This window comes from Cinclus cinclus, chromosome 11 (genome assembly GCF_963662255.1).
Source record: "Cinclus cinclus chromosome 11, bCinCin1.1, whole genome shotgun sequence".
Classification (NCBI taxonomy): Eukaryota; Metazoa; Chordata; class Aves; order Passeriformes; family Cinclidae; genus Cinclus; species Cinclus cinclus.
In genome coordinates this window covers 8864711-8883892 of record NC_085056.1, presented here as the reverse complement: position 1 = coordinate 8883892, position 19182 = coordinate 8864711, and the positions used below count along the sequence as shown (strand labels likewise).

The window sequence follows — 19182 nt, the reverse complement described above, 5'->3', positions numbered from 1 at the left end:
CTTCTATCTTAAGCAACTCTGGCCCTCTAATACTACTGCTCAGACTTTCTTCAAAACAGTAAAGTTCCTTCCTGTTGTAGATTCCCCTGTATTATTGTCAGTCCTTTGTTGATATACTTGTGGTACCTCTCTCTCCCTCTCTCTCATTAAAAGCAGGACTATGGAATGGTAGAAGACTCTGGTCATACTCAGCAGTAGTTACATTGACACTCTTTTTGCAAGCAGCTGGTTACTAGAGGCTGAAGCCAATGTCATCATTTTGTTTGTATTATCATGCTGAGTTCAAACTTTGCCATTTAAATACAACCAGATGTTCCTAAACAGAGTCATTTTGAATGCAGCATGTTACAGTACAACCCCATTGGTGCTCATCCCACTCTTCCATCTTTGCTTTTAGTGTACTCCTGTTACTTTTCTCTTAACTACTGAATAACCCAGAATCACTTGTACAATACAAATAAACTTGGACCTTTAATAAAAATTCTCTGCTATTTTATTTAGAGAACTTATAAGAACACAATACAGTGTAGGAACAGTTGTTGGATGGACAGTAGTAAGGATAGACTTTATTCCTTAAACTTTCAGACTTCTGGGGGATTCTGTAGTTGTATTTGTTCCAAATTTAGGTTGCCTTTAAAAGTAAAGTTTTCCAAAACATAATTTCAAAGACTTTTCTGTATGGATTTTACACAGTGTGTGCTAATCAAATATGCCAATGCATGTTGATCTCATAGATTTTGCCTCTAAGGGGAACAGACTCGTGTACATTGGTAAGAGTGATAAATAAGTTCTAATTCGAAAGCCTTGTAAAAGAAAGAAAACCATGTTTTTTCACAAATATAAAATCAGAACAACTTTGAAGTTTTCACTGAAGTTCTTGCCCAAGACGATACATTCCATGAGGAAGATTTTCAGGATGTCTCACTATTTAAAAGTACATCTTAAGAATTGAGATGTAAAATATCTCTATGCCAAAAGAGTCCTTAAGAGTAGGGATTTATTGCCAGTCCATTTGCCTTTGCAGTAAATAGGATAGACCTATTAATGGGTTTAGTCTTTTGTCTGCCAGCACAGTTGTTACCATTTCAAATCTATTTTCTTTGCTGTTATTAGAAGGCATCCAGCCCTAAAATTAAAATGATGGTTGACTTTGCTAACTTTTCAGAAATCATTTCTCAGCAGGCTATTTTGAGTGAGTGTTTTGCACTTTGCTCCTTTGTTCCCCACTTGGCTCTTGATCACTTGGTGTGTACAGTGTCCCACAGAGCAGATTTTAGTGGACTAATTAAGAACTACCAAGAGTTTCCCAAGTTATGCAAGATCCCCAGAACTATGAAAAGCCTTTTCAGCTTCCCAGTCACATACTGTGAAGTGCCATAAATCAAACTTTTGAAATCACTGAAAGCTGTGCTTCAGACACTTACAGGTATACTCTAGTTCCAGAAGAAAGTATTTACTTTTGTTAAAGTTTATTGCTAGGTTTTTTAGTACTGTTTTTTTCTTGGTTGAAATAGCACAGGCTATGAACATTCTGAACACCAGTAACATTGATTTAATGACACATGATCACTTATTGGTGACATTATTGTCTTTACTTTTACACAAGTCTGGAAGACTTAGTGAAGTGAGAGCAAACAGTTGGGCTTTAGTGTTAGAGCTTAGGCAGGAGGATAAAGGAAACTAAACCTTGTGTCTCATATTACACTGTGGAGGTCAGGGAGTTATTTTTACTTCAGTGTCACTAGTATGGGAAAATGTGGAATACCTCAGCTTATGTTGAAACTATAGGAGATGGCCAAGTTATTTGTTAAGATGGGTCATCAGTGTCATCTTGTGCAACAAATGTTATAGTTGGAGTCCTGCAAGTGTCCTCATCCCACACGTAGGTCACTTGGTCATGTAGGTTGCTTAGTGTCACACTACATGAACAACTCTGTATTTGTCCTTACTAAAAAGGACATATTTTATTACTGAAGTGTTGTATTATTGGGAAAATTGTTATTTTGGATTATTCTGTGGTAGAATGACATACATTGTAGCTAACCATGAGGTTGTGTCATAAAACAAAAACCTAAAGATTTAGATTAGGTGGTTGTACTGAAACAATCGGGAGGCAGCTACATTGCATGCTGCTGGAGTTAAATCCAATGTATAGCATACTGTAAAATTACAGCTGGCAAATCCTGATAGTTGCCTTTTATTTTGTTCCTTAAAAAGGCTTCCTTTGTCCAAGAAAAACATCTGTGATAAGTAGCCAGCTGTAAAAACAAACAAGAAAAGCCCTGTCTACATGCCCAAGCATATCTTGAAGTCTCAGATGTGGAGTGCACCTTTCCCTCTGCAGCTGTGTCTGTGCACAGGAACTGGTAGAGTTAATTGGCACTGTTACAAGCAGGAGAGGCCTGGCCTCCTTCTCTTGCTACTGAAGATGGACATAAAGACCACTGAACAAAAAATGACAGCTTTCACTGATGGCGTCTAATTTGGGTGAAGAAGCTGACAGTTACCATAAGATTTAAGCTAATATAGTCTCAGACTAGCTAAGAATGCAGTGGACTTGGCAGTGTTAGGTTTACAGTTAGACTTATTAATCTCAAAGGTCTTTTCATTCTAAATGCTTGTCTGATTTTAAGAATTAATTAAATTGCTATATTGATATGCTAGTAAATGGAATACAGGAAAACATTCTTACTAAACACACAAAAATGCAACAGCTGAGGAATTAAAATGCTATTATATATCTTACAGAAAATTAAATGTTAGTTTTAAAAGACATAATATAAAACAGCATCCAAATCTCTCCTCTTTTACATATTTAATGAATTCTCTACCTAAGTGAGAGTTTTCTTTAGACAAATAAATCTGCAGGTTTGAATACCAGCATATGATCGATTGCAGTGGAGAGAAAAGGTTTTAGCCAGAGTTGCCAGACTGCATTTGAACCAGCTCTGCAGGAGTCAGAGCAGAAGGGAGGAGAGCAGAGCAATGCCTTGTTTTGCAGAAAGACTCTCTGAGTTGAAATATTTATTTGGTTGTAAATCTTCTAGTCTTATAGTGCTTAATTAAACCTGTCCATGACGTGCAGTTTATTAGAAAAACAATCGGATTTCTGTGTGAGGTCATGCCTGTTCAGAGCAAGTAACAACCTAATTTTTTTTCTGTCATTTCATTTGCATTTTATCATACGTCATAAGGGGTTCTTTTTCACTGTTCCTGTGTTTTCATGTGAACAGAGGGAAGGAAATACATAAATGTGAAGACACTCTCTCAGCAAACATTTAATGGACATAAATCTTGCTTGATAAAGATCGCATTTTTATAAAAATGGAAACATTTGCGTTGTATTTGAGAGAACATGACCAACCATTATCTGCTGAGAAGCAAAACTGTAGGAGAGCCTTATTTTCTGTTAAGAATTCATAGCAATACTGTAAAGGGTGGAAAGAATCTCCAGGGCTCTTTAATTCAAGTTATCTCTATTCCATTGTCGTGACACCTGACTTGCTACAAGCCCCGTGACTTCACAAGTAGGTGTTAGTAGAAGAGTGATTGAGTTACAGGGCAGTTATGAATATCCATGTTATTTAGCTCCAAGCAAAACCACGTTAATTTTTCCCTTAAATAACTATGAATGTTTACAGCTTGCATAAATAAAGTGAACAGGCAGAGGGAAAAGATTTAATAAATCACCATTGTTTGCATTAATTTTGTCAACTAAAGAACCCTTGATCAGGCAAAAGAAAGTTCTGTGAATATTGCTAATTTCTCTGGTTATGTGGAAGAAGCCTGTCTTCATGACGGCCTTTTAATCTTTATTAAGGCTCTGCTTGAAAGGCAGTTCAGAATGACAAAGCACAAGAACAGACCAGGTACTCTGTTTCCTCACTGCACGTTCAGTGCCTCTGCTCCAGCCTCTTTCGTGTGCCCTTCATCTCCTGTTTGCTAGACCAAACACTCACAATTTTATCAGCTTATCCCTAACACGAGGTGTCCTCACTGCTTATCAGCTTTCCTCTCTTCCGGGTTCTCCTCAGTCCATGCTTAGAGCTAAGCACTGTTCTGCTAAAACACTGCCTGCAGGGAATGGCAAGCAAAGGTTCCTTTGGCACCTTGCACACGCAGGTGAACATGGCAAACACTCACCTTATCGTGCTCTCCTTCCAGTTCCCTGTTCTTGTGTGAGCCTGTCACGTGGAAGCAGCACAAAGGCAACTTTCTCAGGAACATATTTTGCATTTGTTACAAGGTCAAAAGTCTCATACAAGTGGGGTTTTTTATATTTTCCAGGTGCATTCCTTAGTCACTTTTCTCAGTTTTTCCCCCACCAGGTGGCATTCTAATGAAATGAAAAAAACTTTGAGCCCTTTTTGGCCAAAGGACAACAAATTTAATGTTAATAGTCATTCTGTTAATGAATATGGCAGCTTCTTCTTGGTATGTAAAGAAAGAACTAACTGTACAGAACTTTCTGGAGTACAGCCAGTACACCCTTTTCAATGGGTGAAATTCAGGCGTGGTTTCTGCTTGCATGAACATTGCTTTTGCTTTGTGGAAAGTTCAAGTACAGCGGTTGGATGTAAGTGTTGAGATACTTCGGCATGTTACCACATTTTAAGGGGTAAGTTCTTATTCTAAATTACTGGCATTTAATTCATCCTTGTTGAAGGAGTCCAGAAGTTCTTTAACTGATGCCTGTCTTCTCTGAAAGAAGAAAGGTCATTCTTAAAGCCCAGGGAAAATGGCAGTTTGAGGCTACAGATTTCTGTAATATTAGTTGGCACATATTCTTAGCAAAGAAAATAAAGGCAGAAAATAAAATACTGATCACAAATCATATCAGCACAAGAGCTGGAAATAGTATGTCTAATCTTCTGATCTACCATTTTTGGGGGTTAAGTAAAATGCTTACAATTAATATGTTCTTGCATCTGAGCTGAATTTAATGTAACCCAAATGAATCATTAAATATGCCCTTTTCAGACCTTGTCAGGTAGTTTAATTTATGGTGGACTTAGCTTCAAAATCCAGGAGTTTTGTTTAACTCAGCTGACATACCATCTGTCAAGTCGACCATGTGCTCAGTTAAGAGAGTATAGTGCAAGGCAAGATTTCCTGAGGCATAAGAGCCCCGAGCAATCCTGAAGATATTTGTTACTGGAGGAGAGCATAGTTAATAGCTGTATAGCTCTGAAATCAATAAATAGCAATAAAGAAATTGAAATGTTCTAAGTTTTCATGATGTTTGGGTCCTTCCCTAATATACCAGGCCCACAAGTATTTATGCACTTAACCTTCCTTACAAATCTTCACATGTGATGCTTAAGTGACTAAACCTGGGAAAGCATGAAAATCTTACAAGCTTATGTAGAATTCAGACTTTAAACATTAAAATAAGAACCCGTGAGGTTTTGTATGATTTCATTAGTGCTTTTTGTCCATTTTGGACTACTTATGTGTCATAAAATTATTCTGTATGTGTTAGCAGTCCATTAATGCATTTTTTGAAAATTTGTAGATTAGTATTTTATGACTATGACTTGTTATCTTCCTCTGATGTTCTCTGGAACTGTTTTTAACAGGCACTGGTAATGACTTTTGAATGGTATTTATAGCTTTGTTTACCTTGCTCTCTACTGGAAGGACTATTCTCTTAAACATTTCATTCCAGTTCCTCAGATTAATTTTCCACAAATCAACTTCAAACAAATTCTAGTACAGACATTCTTACACTGCAGAAACTATCCCATCTCAGATAAAAGCAAGGTGTAGTTAGGACAAAGGGCAAGGGACAGTGATCTTTTTTGCAAATCAGCAAAAGATAGCTGATAGCAACCAGTGTCAAGAAGAAAATTTTATTTCAATACATCAGAAAAATAAGCATCTGCCTACTTACCATTCCTTTAAAAAATTTAAATAGCAAAAAATTGGCATAGCCTGCTGGCCAACACACCTTTCACGGCAGTATAAAGTGTCCCGCAGAACAACTAAATGAAATTATTTTGAAAGCTGCTATTAAGTTTCAAGAGTATTGCTAGTTTCTGTTTTAAAGGTTTGTAACTATTTCCCACAGGTGAATGTTTATCTGTTTTAACCAGTATCTTAGGCCTTCTAAAAAGGCAAAACACCATGACAGCAGTTCCTTTCCTCACAAGCAAGGCATCCTTTTTTAGCAGAGAGTGTTGAAATTTCCCATTTAAAGTGTAGATTTTAAAATGAAAAAAAGGATTCAACTGTGAAATAGATATTCAGCTCCTTTAATAAGCAAAACTATTGTCAACATATTCTGATAGACATTGTTTTAGTTGTAACAATATTTTAGTTCAAGGCAGTCTCAAAGTTCAATGAAGTTATGTAAAAAAAAAAAATGTTTATGGTTCCAGCAGCATTGTAGCTGGAAACTTTGATGTAAGACGTTTCTTATTTCTTTAGAGTGCCTAGACAACACATCATTACTGCATTTGCAATCAGTCAAATGACTGAATTCAATGAGAATTTTGAAACTACAGAGAGAACAAAAGCAACATAGGGAAACAAACAACATGGTTTTGTATTTGAAACCCCTGTAGATGGTATAGCAAATTCTCATGTTAATCTGGTGCCATGAAGCTGGAAGAAACCCCACTGGGCCTTTAAAAGTCCAGCATCTTAGATCATTGTTTTCATTATAAAGAAAGTACTTTTCTTATTTCCCTTTCAAATTATGCTGGTTTTGGCTGGGGTAGAGTTAATTTTCTCCATAGGAGCTAGTATGGGGCTGTATTTTGAATTTGTATGGAAAACAGCATTGACAATTCAGGAATGTTTTGTTATTGCTGGGCAGAGCTCAAACAGAGCCAATGCCTTTCTGCCCCTCACCTCACCAGGGAGGAGGCTTGGGGTGCACAAGGAGCTGGGGGAGGACAAACTGGGAGAACTGACCACAGCAGGCCAAAGGGATACTCCAGACCACATGGCATCAAGGTCAGCCAGAGAAGAAGGAAGCAGGAAACGTTTGGAGTGACGGCATTTGTCTTCTTAAGTAAGCATTGCATGGGATGGAGCCCTGCATTCCTGGAGATGGCTGAACACCTGCCTGCCCATGGCAAGTGGTGAATGAATTCCACGTTTTCCTTTGCTTGTGTGCAGCTTTTGCTTTACCTGTTCAATTGTCTGGATCTCAGCCAACAAGTCTTCTGACTTTACTGTTGTGGACTATAGTTGTCCAGTGGGGTTAAACCAAAAATGTTCTTTTCAGCATCCAATGTTGTACTGCAGACATGTTTAGAGAGATACATGGACGTAAATTATGAACGTTTTTCCATTTAATGAGTACTCCAAATCCCACAATTCTGAAGTACCAATGGAAGTACTGCAACATTTTCATATGACCATTTGTGAGGAAAATTAAGTAATTTATGTGCATAATATCAAACTTCCCTACTTAAGGCCCTACCGAGGAAATATTTCTTGATTCTCTGAAGTCTTTCACTCTAACAACTGGTTCAGATATGAGCGCAGTGAAAGGCAGTAAATTTTTTCTCCTCATCCAGTATTCTGTTGTTCATTATCCTTATTTCTAAGTATTTCTAAACAGCCATTCTTCCACACTGTGACATCCAAAAATTCATAATTCATTGTCCTTCCTTCTAAAAAAAAAAAAAATCAAGGAAATAAGGTGTCATCTCACTTGAACTCTGTTTGCTGTGGCACATATTGCACTTCTCCCATCTCTGAGGTCCAAATGGGAATTTATTATACCAGTCTTGGCAATTTCTGTTGGCAGCAGTTGACTTGACCTTTTAATCCAGTTAGCTTTTTCCACTACAGTACTCAAATAATGGGCTGTAAGAAGAACTGCCTTTAGTCAGTGGGTTGTGAAACACCAACGTGAATCTTTGCCATCACAAATTACTAGAGATCAGATGCATACAACAGACTGTGAAAAAAATCAGTCAGAACAGCCTGTTCACCTTAGAAGGACAGTCTGGGCAGTGAATGACTTGTCCCAGAGGACTGCATTTGTTCAGTGAAAGTGCAGTCACTACAGCTTGTGCTGCCCTCTCGCCGAGGCAAAGGCAAGTGTCCAGCAGTGCCCGAGCACGGCCGGTCACTGTGGGGTACGAGGTGATGCTTTCATAATCCATTCGGGACAGGCTTTGCTGCGAGCGAAGCACATCCAGGATGTGGTTGAGGCGTCCTTCTGTCATGCAGTTCAGTATGGTCTGTCTCTGGCAGGCAAGGATTTGACAGCAGTTTCCTTTGCGGCAAGGACCTTGAGTGAAAGGAAAACAAAATGAGATAAACCAAGTGATTTTTCATCCAGAAGTTGTTAGGAAGTGATAGCATCAACACCAGAATTATAAACTCAGTAGAGGAAGGAAGGAGGAGGAGTTAGTTAGTTTGCATTTTATGGCTGAGGCTAGAGCAAAAGTATTTTCACCTCGTGTTTGAAACTCACAAAGATCAGATTACAGCAAATAGGTGTTTCTAAGCCATTGAGTGTTCAAATTTTGTGAGGGGAGAAGGTTTTCAGGTCTTCCCCTATTCATCTAGCATGTTTATTTAACTTTATGCAATACACCTTGGTTGGACACAGATGAGAAACTCTCCTATAAAGGTGTAAGGACAGATAACAGGTACTTCAGGGTAGCAGGACTGTTTGAAACATGTAGTGTGAAACTGGAAAAATGAATACACATCCAAGCCAAACTAAAATCAAAAGTAATACTCTTGATAAAATGGTTGAAATCTTTGGGTTCTACCCCTTTTCATGAGGTGGTTAGAATACCTAGTGCTGACATTAAGGTTCTTAGTGGATAGTAAATACCATACACCAAGACAAACTTAATAACCAAAAGCCATGTTGCTTTGGAGAACATGCTTCTGTCATTCTGATTTCTGAGTGTTGCCAGGAGAGTTCTGTGATGAACTTTTCCTGAATTATTTAGTCTGTTGATTTATCCAGAAATTATGTCATCACTCATCTCCATGGAGAAGGGCAGCCAGCTAAGTTGAGAATTATTACAGGCCAGTTTGCAAAAAGTTAGCATAAAAACATCACAAAGCTTCACCCACAGGCAAAGAATCTTCACAAATCAAAAACTGACCCTTTCTGCCTCTGTTCTGCAGGAAGACCTGAGACGATGTGAGGGGATGAAGGGTCCCCTGTCACCTGTTCTGCACTCAATAGCTACTTTTGCAAAGCTAAGTAATACACAGCATGTGATTGCAAAAGAGCATTCCAGACCTAAACAACTATGTATTTCACGTTCAGTGTGTGCTATGGTTTTTGTATTTTTAGAACTGTTCTCAGCCTCACTGTGGCCCTGAAGAAAAGAACAAGCCAATGTTCTCAGAGGTCAGTGCCTGAACTTCTGAAAACAGGAGCAGCAATGAAAAAGTAGAGAGACATTTTGTATCAAGGTAGACTCAGTTGTTGTTCTAAATACCAGAAAATGTGCACAAAATTTAGAAATATGTTTCCTTCAAATTTTAAACAATTTAATCACTAGGTGATTATTTGAAAATTTGATCACAAGGTGAATATTGCCAGCTCGGAGTGGCAACGGTGCCTTACCTGTCTCTGTTTCTCCGATGTGCACTGGTTGTGGTCTGTTCTTAAGAGCCAGTGGTGGGGAGTTATGCTGACTGCTCTCTTTGCCTGCAGTTGAACCAGATGAAGGAGTTGCACAAAAAGAGTTTGATTTTCTTCTCTCAGAGCCTGGGTGATCTAGAAAAAGTTTAAGAAGAGCAAGATTAGTTCTTTCAATTGAACAACAAGAAAACATTACCCACACGTCAGCCACTACAGGAGACAGGAACTGAGGACTGACTTGAGATTACTTTGGCTCTTGTAAATACATCATTATTCCTAGGAAAACTTTGGCATATATTACTAAACCCATCTGACTTTTCCAGGCTGTCTGCAGGAATTTGTTATTAAAGTTATGGAACATTTTCTTCTGTCTAAGTCTATTGATGGTGATTGATCAGAACTAAAGTGCTTGGAAACGCAGATGTTGCTACAGGTGAATTGACTTCTGATGTCTGAGTTTTTGTACCTGAAGGCATGAGAAATACAGGCAATCTCTTATTGACACAAATTTAAACACTCAGGACAAATCCACACTGGAAAGGTAAAGAAAGTTATCTATATAGGAACAGTGATTATCAGGAATTATTCATACATTCCTGGCAACATTGCCTTTTTAAAACATATCTCCCTTTCTTAGCAGATTACAAAAAAAGGCAGCTATTCCTGGTGGCACAAAGCAGCGTGATTCCCAGAAGGGACTTGTTCTCTCAAAAGCAACAGACAAGATATGATGTGTGAGAAAAAGGCAGCGCTACATTTACAGTTCAGTATTTAAAAAAAAAAAATTAGTAATTTTTTAAAGCTATACATCCAAGTGGAAAGCTTTGTGATGTCTCTGGTTTCCTGTAATAAACTCATGCTTCAGATTATGCCAGTAGAGAGCACAGCTTTACTCTGATAAATGACAATTTTACATGAAAAGTTACATTTCTGTATGGAATAACTAGTAATATTTGTCCTTTCCTTATAAGAGCTGGAGCTGAATATAATTCAAGATGGTGACCTTTTGTTGCTGTTGCATTCTGCAGGGTAGTATTTGACACACCCATCTTAAAATTTTCTCTTCCTGCTGTATTTGCACTGCTATCAAGTAGAACAGTTGACAAGCTTGGCACTACAAGAGGAATTTTCTTGCTGATAAAGTGGTTGTCTTTTTGTGGACAGATCTGAAAGAGATCAAAATAGAGAAGAGTTATCTTCTTGGAAACTTCTGTTCCAAAACCTTTTCTAAACAGGAGAGGTTCGAAACACACCTTGAGAGGAGGAGGCTGTGAGCAGAGTGAGCTGCTTGGAACAAGGTAAAATGTGGGTTTTGTTGGATGGAGTTATCCTGGTTAGGAACATTTTGCCCAAGTGTTGTCATTATACAGTGTCAGGGCTGTCAGGGGAAATAAGCAGCTGATGAAGTACTCTGAAGACTCCTGTGCCACAAACTCACCTCTGCATTGCACGTGCCTCTCTGCAGTGTGTAAGTCTCTGAGCCTTTGCATGCATTAAGCGCTCTCTCCTGGAAGAAGAAAGCCACAGTAACTGCAGTAAGTGTAGGCGTGGTTTGTTCCATTCACAGCTGTCAGGAGCAATAACTTAGAGTAACACACTTATACTGGCAACATATATTATGCTGTAAGGTTACACTCCTATATAGTAGTAATGAACTGCATAGAGGGAACTGACATAGAATCTGACAAAATTCTACCCAGTTACTCTTTCCAGTGTTTCAAATTTATTTTAAAACCCAATGTTGAATCATGCATGGGAAGGTGAAAATAAGCTTGTATTGAAAAAGATTGGGCTAGCTAGAACATGTTTGCCTTTAAGTAGCCAAACAGCGTGGCCATCCTGTGTTCGGTGTGCCAAACTTTCTGCTGTAAGGATGTGTCAATACTTGTACCTTCTTTCCAGTTTGTACATCCACAACAGATTTCTTAAACTGTTTTTTAGTTGTGAATCAATTTCCCAGACACTTCAGTATAATTTTCAGAGTAATTTTTGACTTTTAAGTTCAGTTGTTTGAACAAAAAATAATGCTCACTAATAAAATAAATCTTCACAATCTAACAAATTAAAAAATAAAACCTTGCTCAAGGGAGATTGAAGCATTAAATTATGGAATATTTGCCAGTACAATCTTAAATAAACAGTAGTAAAAACTACTTTGACTCTAACTATTAAAGCACTGATCAAGGCTGTTCTATAAGCCCAGAATGTGATTGCAACATATAGAAATAGTTCAGCATGCATCAGCATACACAACACACAGTAATGAAACCAACAACACAGCATGGGATGTGTAACTCCAGCTGGAGTCAGAGTCCTTGTCTAAGGACCAAAACGTGTGTCACTCACTATTTTCCCCCAGTGCCCACATTAACTAGCTAGGATGTAGCTATGTTTGTGGCAGTCACATTTGTGCCAGATTTCCCAGGGCAGGGAAAGCAGATAAGGAGTTAGCTCTATCCCCTTGGTCACTGGCTGTTCCCCATCCCCTGCTGTGGTATTAGAGAGCCCCTGAGACCCTGGGATGAGCAGTGTCTTTGCCTGAAAGCCTGGCAGTTTAGAAGCAGTGAAGGGTACAGAGCAGTGCTATTACTGCTATTGCTACCACAGGTACAAATGCTGTTCAGGTTTCGAACTAAATGGTTTCTAACCAGTACATACCAAAAACCTGTCCTTGGTTCTAGCTCTAATCTGCAGTATTTGAGCTGATGTTTGTTCTCACTCACATGGGTTTGCCAGTCTGATTTCAGGTGCTGGTGAGAAATAAGTTATTGTATTTTTAAAATAGCAGGCAGCAATTGACTAATTTTCTAGACAACCTCACAATATGTATTCCTGAAGGAACCTGAAGTGCCAAAGGGTACTCTCCAGCTCTCAGGCATGATCACTAAAACAATCAAGACAAAACCTTCACTGGTTTTGGGTCAGAAAAGACTGCAATTGAGCAAATCAAGTAATGTTGTAGGAGAACAAGAAATTTTGCACTGACCTTTGCATCCATCAAATTGTAGATTGCTGCAGAAATTACCTCCTTATTTATACTAGTCAAAACTCCATTTAGAAGGTGTACACATTCTGCAGGGGTAATAAAGCATTTTAAATACCACATTGGGTATGAAAGCATATTTAGGAATCATCATATTGCAACTAACTTTATTATTATATTGAGAAATTGGATGAAATAGAGGAAATTAGTGGAATCCAACTTCCACCTCATACTTTACTTTATTGTAAACAAAATTTTGGAGACAAGTAAGTCAGTCCCTGGTAGGAAGCTTCAGTTAGAGGAAACATCAAAGGTAGTCTGATGATCAAAAGACCACTTCCACTTCAGTTGTTCACAGAGATAGAGCAATGTTCCTATAAACACTCCATTACAGATCTTGCACAGAAAGAAATCCTGAATGTTACCTGCAGTATGTGGTCTATAATCTGGTTCTTGATGCCAGCACAGAGCAATGAGGTGCAACAGTCTGTTCCTCTCAGGCAAATTGCTTGGTATGAACTTTTCTGAAATGCCTGGCCGCAAACTGCTGCAGATTCCTTTCAAAACATCAAGCAGGGTTGTTTGACCTACAGATTAAATGAAAATATCACTGCTAAAAAATACTAAAGACCTTTTAAAATCACATCCCATTTAAGTCATACTGTGTATTTTAAAACAAAGACTGCTTTTATAAAAGGAAAAATATATTAATGATCTTGTAAGTAGATATGCTAGCCTTTAACAATAGCTATAGCTGCTTATTGCAACAGGACTTTTCAGATAAAGAACTATGTCCAATACTGAGTCACAAATGGTTATGTAAACTTGTATTGTAAACTACATGCACAGATACCTCAGGAATACATGCTATTATTCTAAGCAGAGTTTTTTATAAAGCCTTACACTAGTGTTATGAGAATAGAACAAAAGAATTGTAAAAAAAGAGAAATGTACTTTGAGCAGCCTCAAGATGGCAACCATAAGCTATATGGGCATTTAGATATTATTCCATGTAGTATTTTTTGAAGGTCCTGAGTTTGTAAAATACAAGAGTCCTTCAATCAGTTTTGCCATGCAGAATAAAGTCCATAGCAAAGAAACCCTTTCTGATCTCCACTTCCACGAAACAGGGACTGTTCCTAGGCAGTGACAATTATTATACAATGCTTTGTAAACTAAGTTCTCTAAGATTGCTCACACTTTTGTCTAAGAAAGTAAGATTCCCTGCTTCCTTAAGATAATTCATCATGAACTGACATTTCTGGATTGCTTTTTGAAACTCACAGCAACTGTAAAAATTAGTATTCTGCTCATTCAATTAGCTACTTGTCACTGATTTTAAAATTCCAGCTGACAAATATGAAGTGATATTCCTTCCCACTGAAGGTTCATGAAAACCCAACTCAGTGACAGTACTTTAGCAAGCACAGATTGATTATACTAGTGGTGGAAGTAGCTCTGCCTTCACAAAGAGCAGCTTGTTTGGAAACATTTTGGATGTGGTGAGGAATGATAATATTTCCATCCTCGGATGTAGAGCTTTGTGCTGTAACAGGAAGAGAAGGCAAAGGGACATCTGAAAAGATGGTGTTTGTATCATAATTTCACTACAGTAAGGGGATTTGTGGACAAGATGTGGACAGTACAAAGTCTGACATGAACAATGAATACCTTCGAAAGGTTTCCGTCTGCTGAGGCTCTCCCAACACAGGATTCCAAAACTGGAAAAAAAACCAAAAAACCAGCAAAACAGTGAAAGATCATTCATTAGTTTGCAATCTATATCTACATTCTCCGTTTCAAAAGCAAATTTATTGCTTTAAGAGATAGGAGTTTTTCAAGACAAGCATATCAGTTAATCTTGATAAAAAAACTTGATTCTGGTGTACTAGGTTTCTATTTTCTTCAGCAAATTTTGATGGGAATCCAAATATCTTTTTCCTTTTCCAACATCATAGGAATAATTGCAGTGGGATTATAGATCTATACATATAACCCACAACTCAGATGCTATAAAATACAGTGGTTTAATTAAAAAAAATAAAAATCAATCTTCAAAATCAGAGGCAGAAAAGAGGAGGCTACTGGATGAGAAAAAAGTCTATGGGTAAGTCAGAAGCAAAGCAATCAAAAGGGGAAGAGGCAGTTCTAGGTTAAACAAATCTGCTTATTTATATATCTTACTGTAGTGATTACAGTGGTTAGAAGAGCCTCCTCTGCTGTCTTACTTTCACATAAAAATCTGGAAAGTATTAAAGTAATGTGGACATACATGTAATTTAAATGTACTTTGTATTTCTTGTATTATATAAATTTTTGCTTTCTCTGTTGCATCATTGTTTAGATGCACATGTATCTCATGCACCTGAATCACATACCAGCATATTATTATATAATTTATTATATAATAAATGTATACAGTAAATCATATATATTAATGAAATTTTGGAAAATTAATTATGCTACCTGAAAGGAAGACTCCACTCTTCCTGTGCAAAACTTGTGTTTGTGAACAACATGAGATTAGTCACATCATTTATTGGTCTCCTCAGGTGTATGCATTATTTAACTCATCTTAGAGCCTGCCTCTGTGACAGTAAAGCAGGAGTTTAAATTTGTAGGTTTCACAAAAGCTCAGAAATCACAAGAGTGGTCCCCCTAAAAGTTATTTAAAATATTAATCCACAGCTCTGTGTGCTGATCACGATGATGTTTGTCTATCCAGACCAGTGGCACCTTGAGGTTCTCTCATTTATTGAGGCAGCCACAATGCATGTAACATACCCAAAAGGGGCATGTGGCACTAAGTAATCTCCCTCCTTTGTATACATTTCTTTGTTAACAAGTACAGGTGCTTCAGTAACTTATCCTAGCAGTGGTTCTATAGGATCTGAATGGGACACTATTGAGGGAAAGGCCTTATTTTTACCTGAGCCTGATCTGGGCATAAATGATTCTTTCTGAAACTAAAGCCAACAACAATTCACACTTATAAACAGTTATGAGGCTTCTAAGTATATCTGAAAATTTTGGCAACTGTTGCACTTCTAAAACATTTAGGTCCATTATATAAATATTTATATGACTGACTTTGAGAACAGTTCTTAACCTTGGTATCTTATTCACCTAATATGGGAACTTAAAATTTAATTCACTGCTGCAATTGGCCTCATGTGCCATACTATCCTACTGCATTTTGTATGTCTGGCATTTTTACTGTAATGTCTTTGGAGATAAGTGTTTTGGCAGCATTGTAGAGTGCAGCATGGACTAGGTATGTCATACCCTGAGAAACTCCATTTACCTGTAAATATCGCCTTCCTGGGAAGGGAGGCCTCCTCCAAGTATTTCAGGAGGAAGATACAATAAATCCTGGCAGTTTCTCTGATGGCAGTTCTGCAGGTCTGACCTCAGTTGCTGTTTCCGCCAGTTGGTTAATCCATAATCTGATATCTATGGAAATGTCAGTGAAGTAATTTTAGCAACAATATAACAAGTCTTGGTATCAAATGTTGACTATTAATATATGCAACAATAGGACAATCACTGGATTTGACGTTGATGGACTAAAAGTAGAAGTGCCTACCTTGGCTCTGTACTGCATATCCAAAAGCACATTGGAAGGTTTCAGGCTGCAGTGGTAGAGAGCAGGTTCGAGGCTGTGAAGATGATGCAGCCCTTCAGCCACATCCGACAGGATCCTTATGAGTAAGGGAAAGGGAAGTTCTGGGTACAGTTGATGCTAAGTAACACAAAATACAGGTTTTGGTACCGTGAAGTTGTTACTATTCCCATTTTCATTTGACAACAAACAGAACTACAATACGGAAGCACAATGCAGAAACTGAAGAACAGGTTGTGACTATTGTCCATAATTTACACCCTGATTGTTCTTTGATCTTGTAATTAATTTTATCACTTCAAAGATTGCATCTTTTATCTACCTCATGGATGAGGGAGTGGAGGGATCCATTGTTCATCCATTCAGTCACTATCCCCACAAGTCCATGGTACTGGTAAATTCCAAGGAAAGGCAGGAGACGTTCAGACTCACAGTGTCTGACTCTTGCTATGTCCTGAAGTAGCAACTTCCACTCCCTGTAAAAAAATAAATAAGTCACAGGCAGGTTAGGCAAGGGAACTTCAGCAGGAGATGAGTGCACGATGTGGAAATGACAGAGAACCATATGGTTGACCACAAGCTAGTATTATTTTACCAATAAACCAAATATCATTTAATCTTCCAAACAATTTTAAGAACGTGAAGCAATCATAGTGTAGTTTATTTTTCTAATATAAGGTAAATTTAATTTTTCTAATATAAAATTAAAGACCTCTGGATGCTTTAATATGAACGTAAGAGTTCAGTTTGAAACAGGATTGAACTGTGAAGGCAGGAAAGAGCTGGAATACATGAAATGCCAGATTAAGAATAAAACAAATATTTACCTTTACTGTTCCAAATAGCTTGTATTACTTTGCTATTAGTGACATCCACATTTGCAAGGAAATTTTGTTTCCATGCTTTCCATGCACATCTCACTGCTGTACAATCCTGGCCATTACCTTCCCTCCTCCCATTTCCCCTGCTCTCATCTGTGAATGCTGGTTTAGATTAAATTCAGCTGAGGTCTGTCCAAGGACCTCTAGAAAAATAACACCTTAGCATACTGGTATTACTGATACAGGTTTGTAGACATAACTATAGTAGATTAATTACTGACTTCAGGATTAAGCTCTACTTTATAAAAAACTGCAAAAAAACCACAGAGCTTGTTTCTCAATAAAATTGCCTCCAAGTTGCCTCTTGGCTGGTGAGGGTTTCTAGGAATGGAGATGTGCTTAGAGAACAGGTGATCCTGGAGATGTCACAATTTGTTCTGGTGCCAGCACTGCAGGTCTGTGCTGCCCACCTGGGTGGTTGGCTGGGCAGATAAGACCCGTACCTGTCTGTAGTGTCCTGGATGGTCAGCAGCTTCACAGAGATAGGAGTGTTCCAAGAAATATGAAAGGCTTTGAGTGCAAAGCCTGAGCCTGTCCTGGTCAAGGTGAAGCTTTCCAAATCTTCCTGAGCTACCACAGGTAAAGGATTGGCCATTTCTTGATGGCTGGCTTGGGGGAAAAATGTGGCAGAAAAGAAAAAATTCAAGGTTTGTTTTTTTTGTTTTGTTTTTTGTTTTTTTTTTTTCACAATTACCAAAGCACAGTGAAGTTGCACCACCCCTTACTTCCCAAATAACAAATCCAACAGCCTTCTTTTCATCACTCTGTGTCAGACCTTCCTTACAAAGAGAGGAAAAATGCACTAATTACAAATGAGTTTCTGGACCATAATTTGCCATCTGAAGTTGCAAGGTGCTAATTAATTGCTCATCATTATTTCTATCTGATGCCTTTGAAATAGTAGACCAGTATTTACAATATAAAATGTGATTTTAACGTGATACTGAATTATGTAGACTACAAACTAGCACCTTACAGTAGCATGTCAGGCAAATAATTTCTCCATTTCTCGTGAAAAAGGCAATTATTCAATAACTCATGTCTGTATGTTCTGCATCATTCTTGTGCATCATCTTCAATACATCATAGGCGAATGCAAAAGCAGAGAAAAAGGCAAATTTCCTGCTATTGTGAACTGTCAGAATTCTGCTAAATGGAGGTGTGTCTTTGTAGCTGCCAGTAATTTGGGCAGTACACTGTCTGTGCAGGACCTCTCCAGGGCCACCTGCACTTCTCAGACACCTTGCATGGTGACACACATGGATTAGAGAACTTCTGCAAAGCATCCCCATGTTACCACATGAGTAACTCTTCTAATTACATCTGTGGAGCTCCATTAGACTAGAGATAGCCAAAAAGGGAGTGGTAAAGGAGGAAAACAAGCAATCTAAGGTAACAGATGGCAGAAACCAGGTGGCATTGGTAAGGATTACTGCAAGATCAGTGGTCAGTGAGTCAGAACTCCTCAAGCTGGAATACTCCCTATGGGATCCAGTAAACCAGGGATAGAAAAGGAAAGAAAGAAGGAACTGAAGTAACTGTGAAGGACTGTGAATGAAGATTGTGTCCTTTTAGATGTGCTCTACAAAAAGAGCTTCTGGGATGTAGAAAGCCTTAAAGCCCAGATAACCTTTTCTCCACAAGTAAAATAGAAACAAAAGCTTGAAGAAAAATTGCCTGTGACCTTGCCTCTAGTTCATGAACATTTTATTGTTAATTTCAGTCTTGTCCTGCAGGCACATTCACAATACAAACTCAGTTTTGCCTCTAACCACAATCAAAAGGCAAAAAGCAGCAGGTGATTTACCAGTTGAGCTTTAACCATATTTGATTCTGGTAGGAAAGCACAGTTGAACTTTTTGCTTTTTGTTAGATTGGAACTTTTTGTAGTTGGAAAGCAATAACTCTCTTGGGTGCTTCTCTAAAGTTTCCTTAAAGAAGAGATGAGGCCAACAGGTTAACAATTTCATAAAATCTGGAAAGGTTTCTCTGAATTAAGATAATTTTCTAAATGAGCGATTTATTCCTTGAAGTTGAAAAGACGGACCACACAAATGTACCAATCCTGAATGTAAAGGAGGTAATAAAAATGCTCGCAGAAGCAAAATTAAGTCTTGTTTTT

The 19182-nt window shown here is 38.1% G+C and overlaps 1 protein-coding gene across 1 annotated transcript; it reads right to left on the bottom strand.

Moving 5' to 3' along the window:
* Positions 1 to 7931: 7931 nt before the first annotated feature.
* LOC134048502 (receptor-interacting serine/threonine-protein kinase 2-like) lies at positions 7932 to 18205 on the bottom strand. Its single transcript, XM_062500284.1, has 11 exons — positions 17504 to 18205; positions 16502 to 16655; positions 16144 to 16299; positions 15862 to 16010; positions 14229 to 14278; positions 12983 to 13144; positions 12561 to 12646; positions 11013 to 11081; positions 10578 to 10740; positions 9557 to 9709; positions 7932 to 8251 (listed from the first exon to the last, which is right to left on the bottom strand). The coding sequence occupies exons 1-11, from the start codon at positions 17653 to 17655 to the stop codon at positions 7932 to 7934; spliced, it is 1614 nt and encodes a 537-aa protein (XP_062356268.1). The 5' UTR covers positions 17656 to 18205.
* Positions 18206 to 19182: the final 977 nt, after the last annotated feature.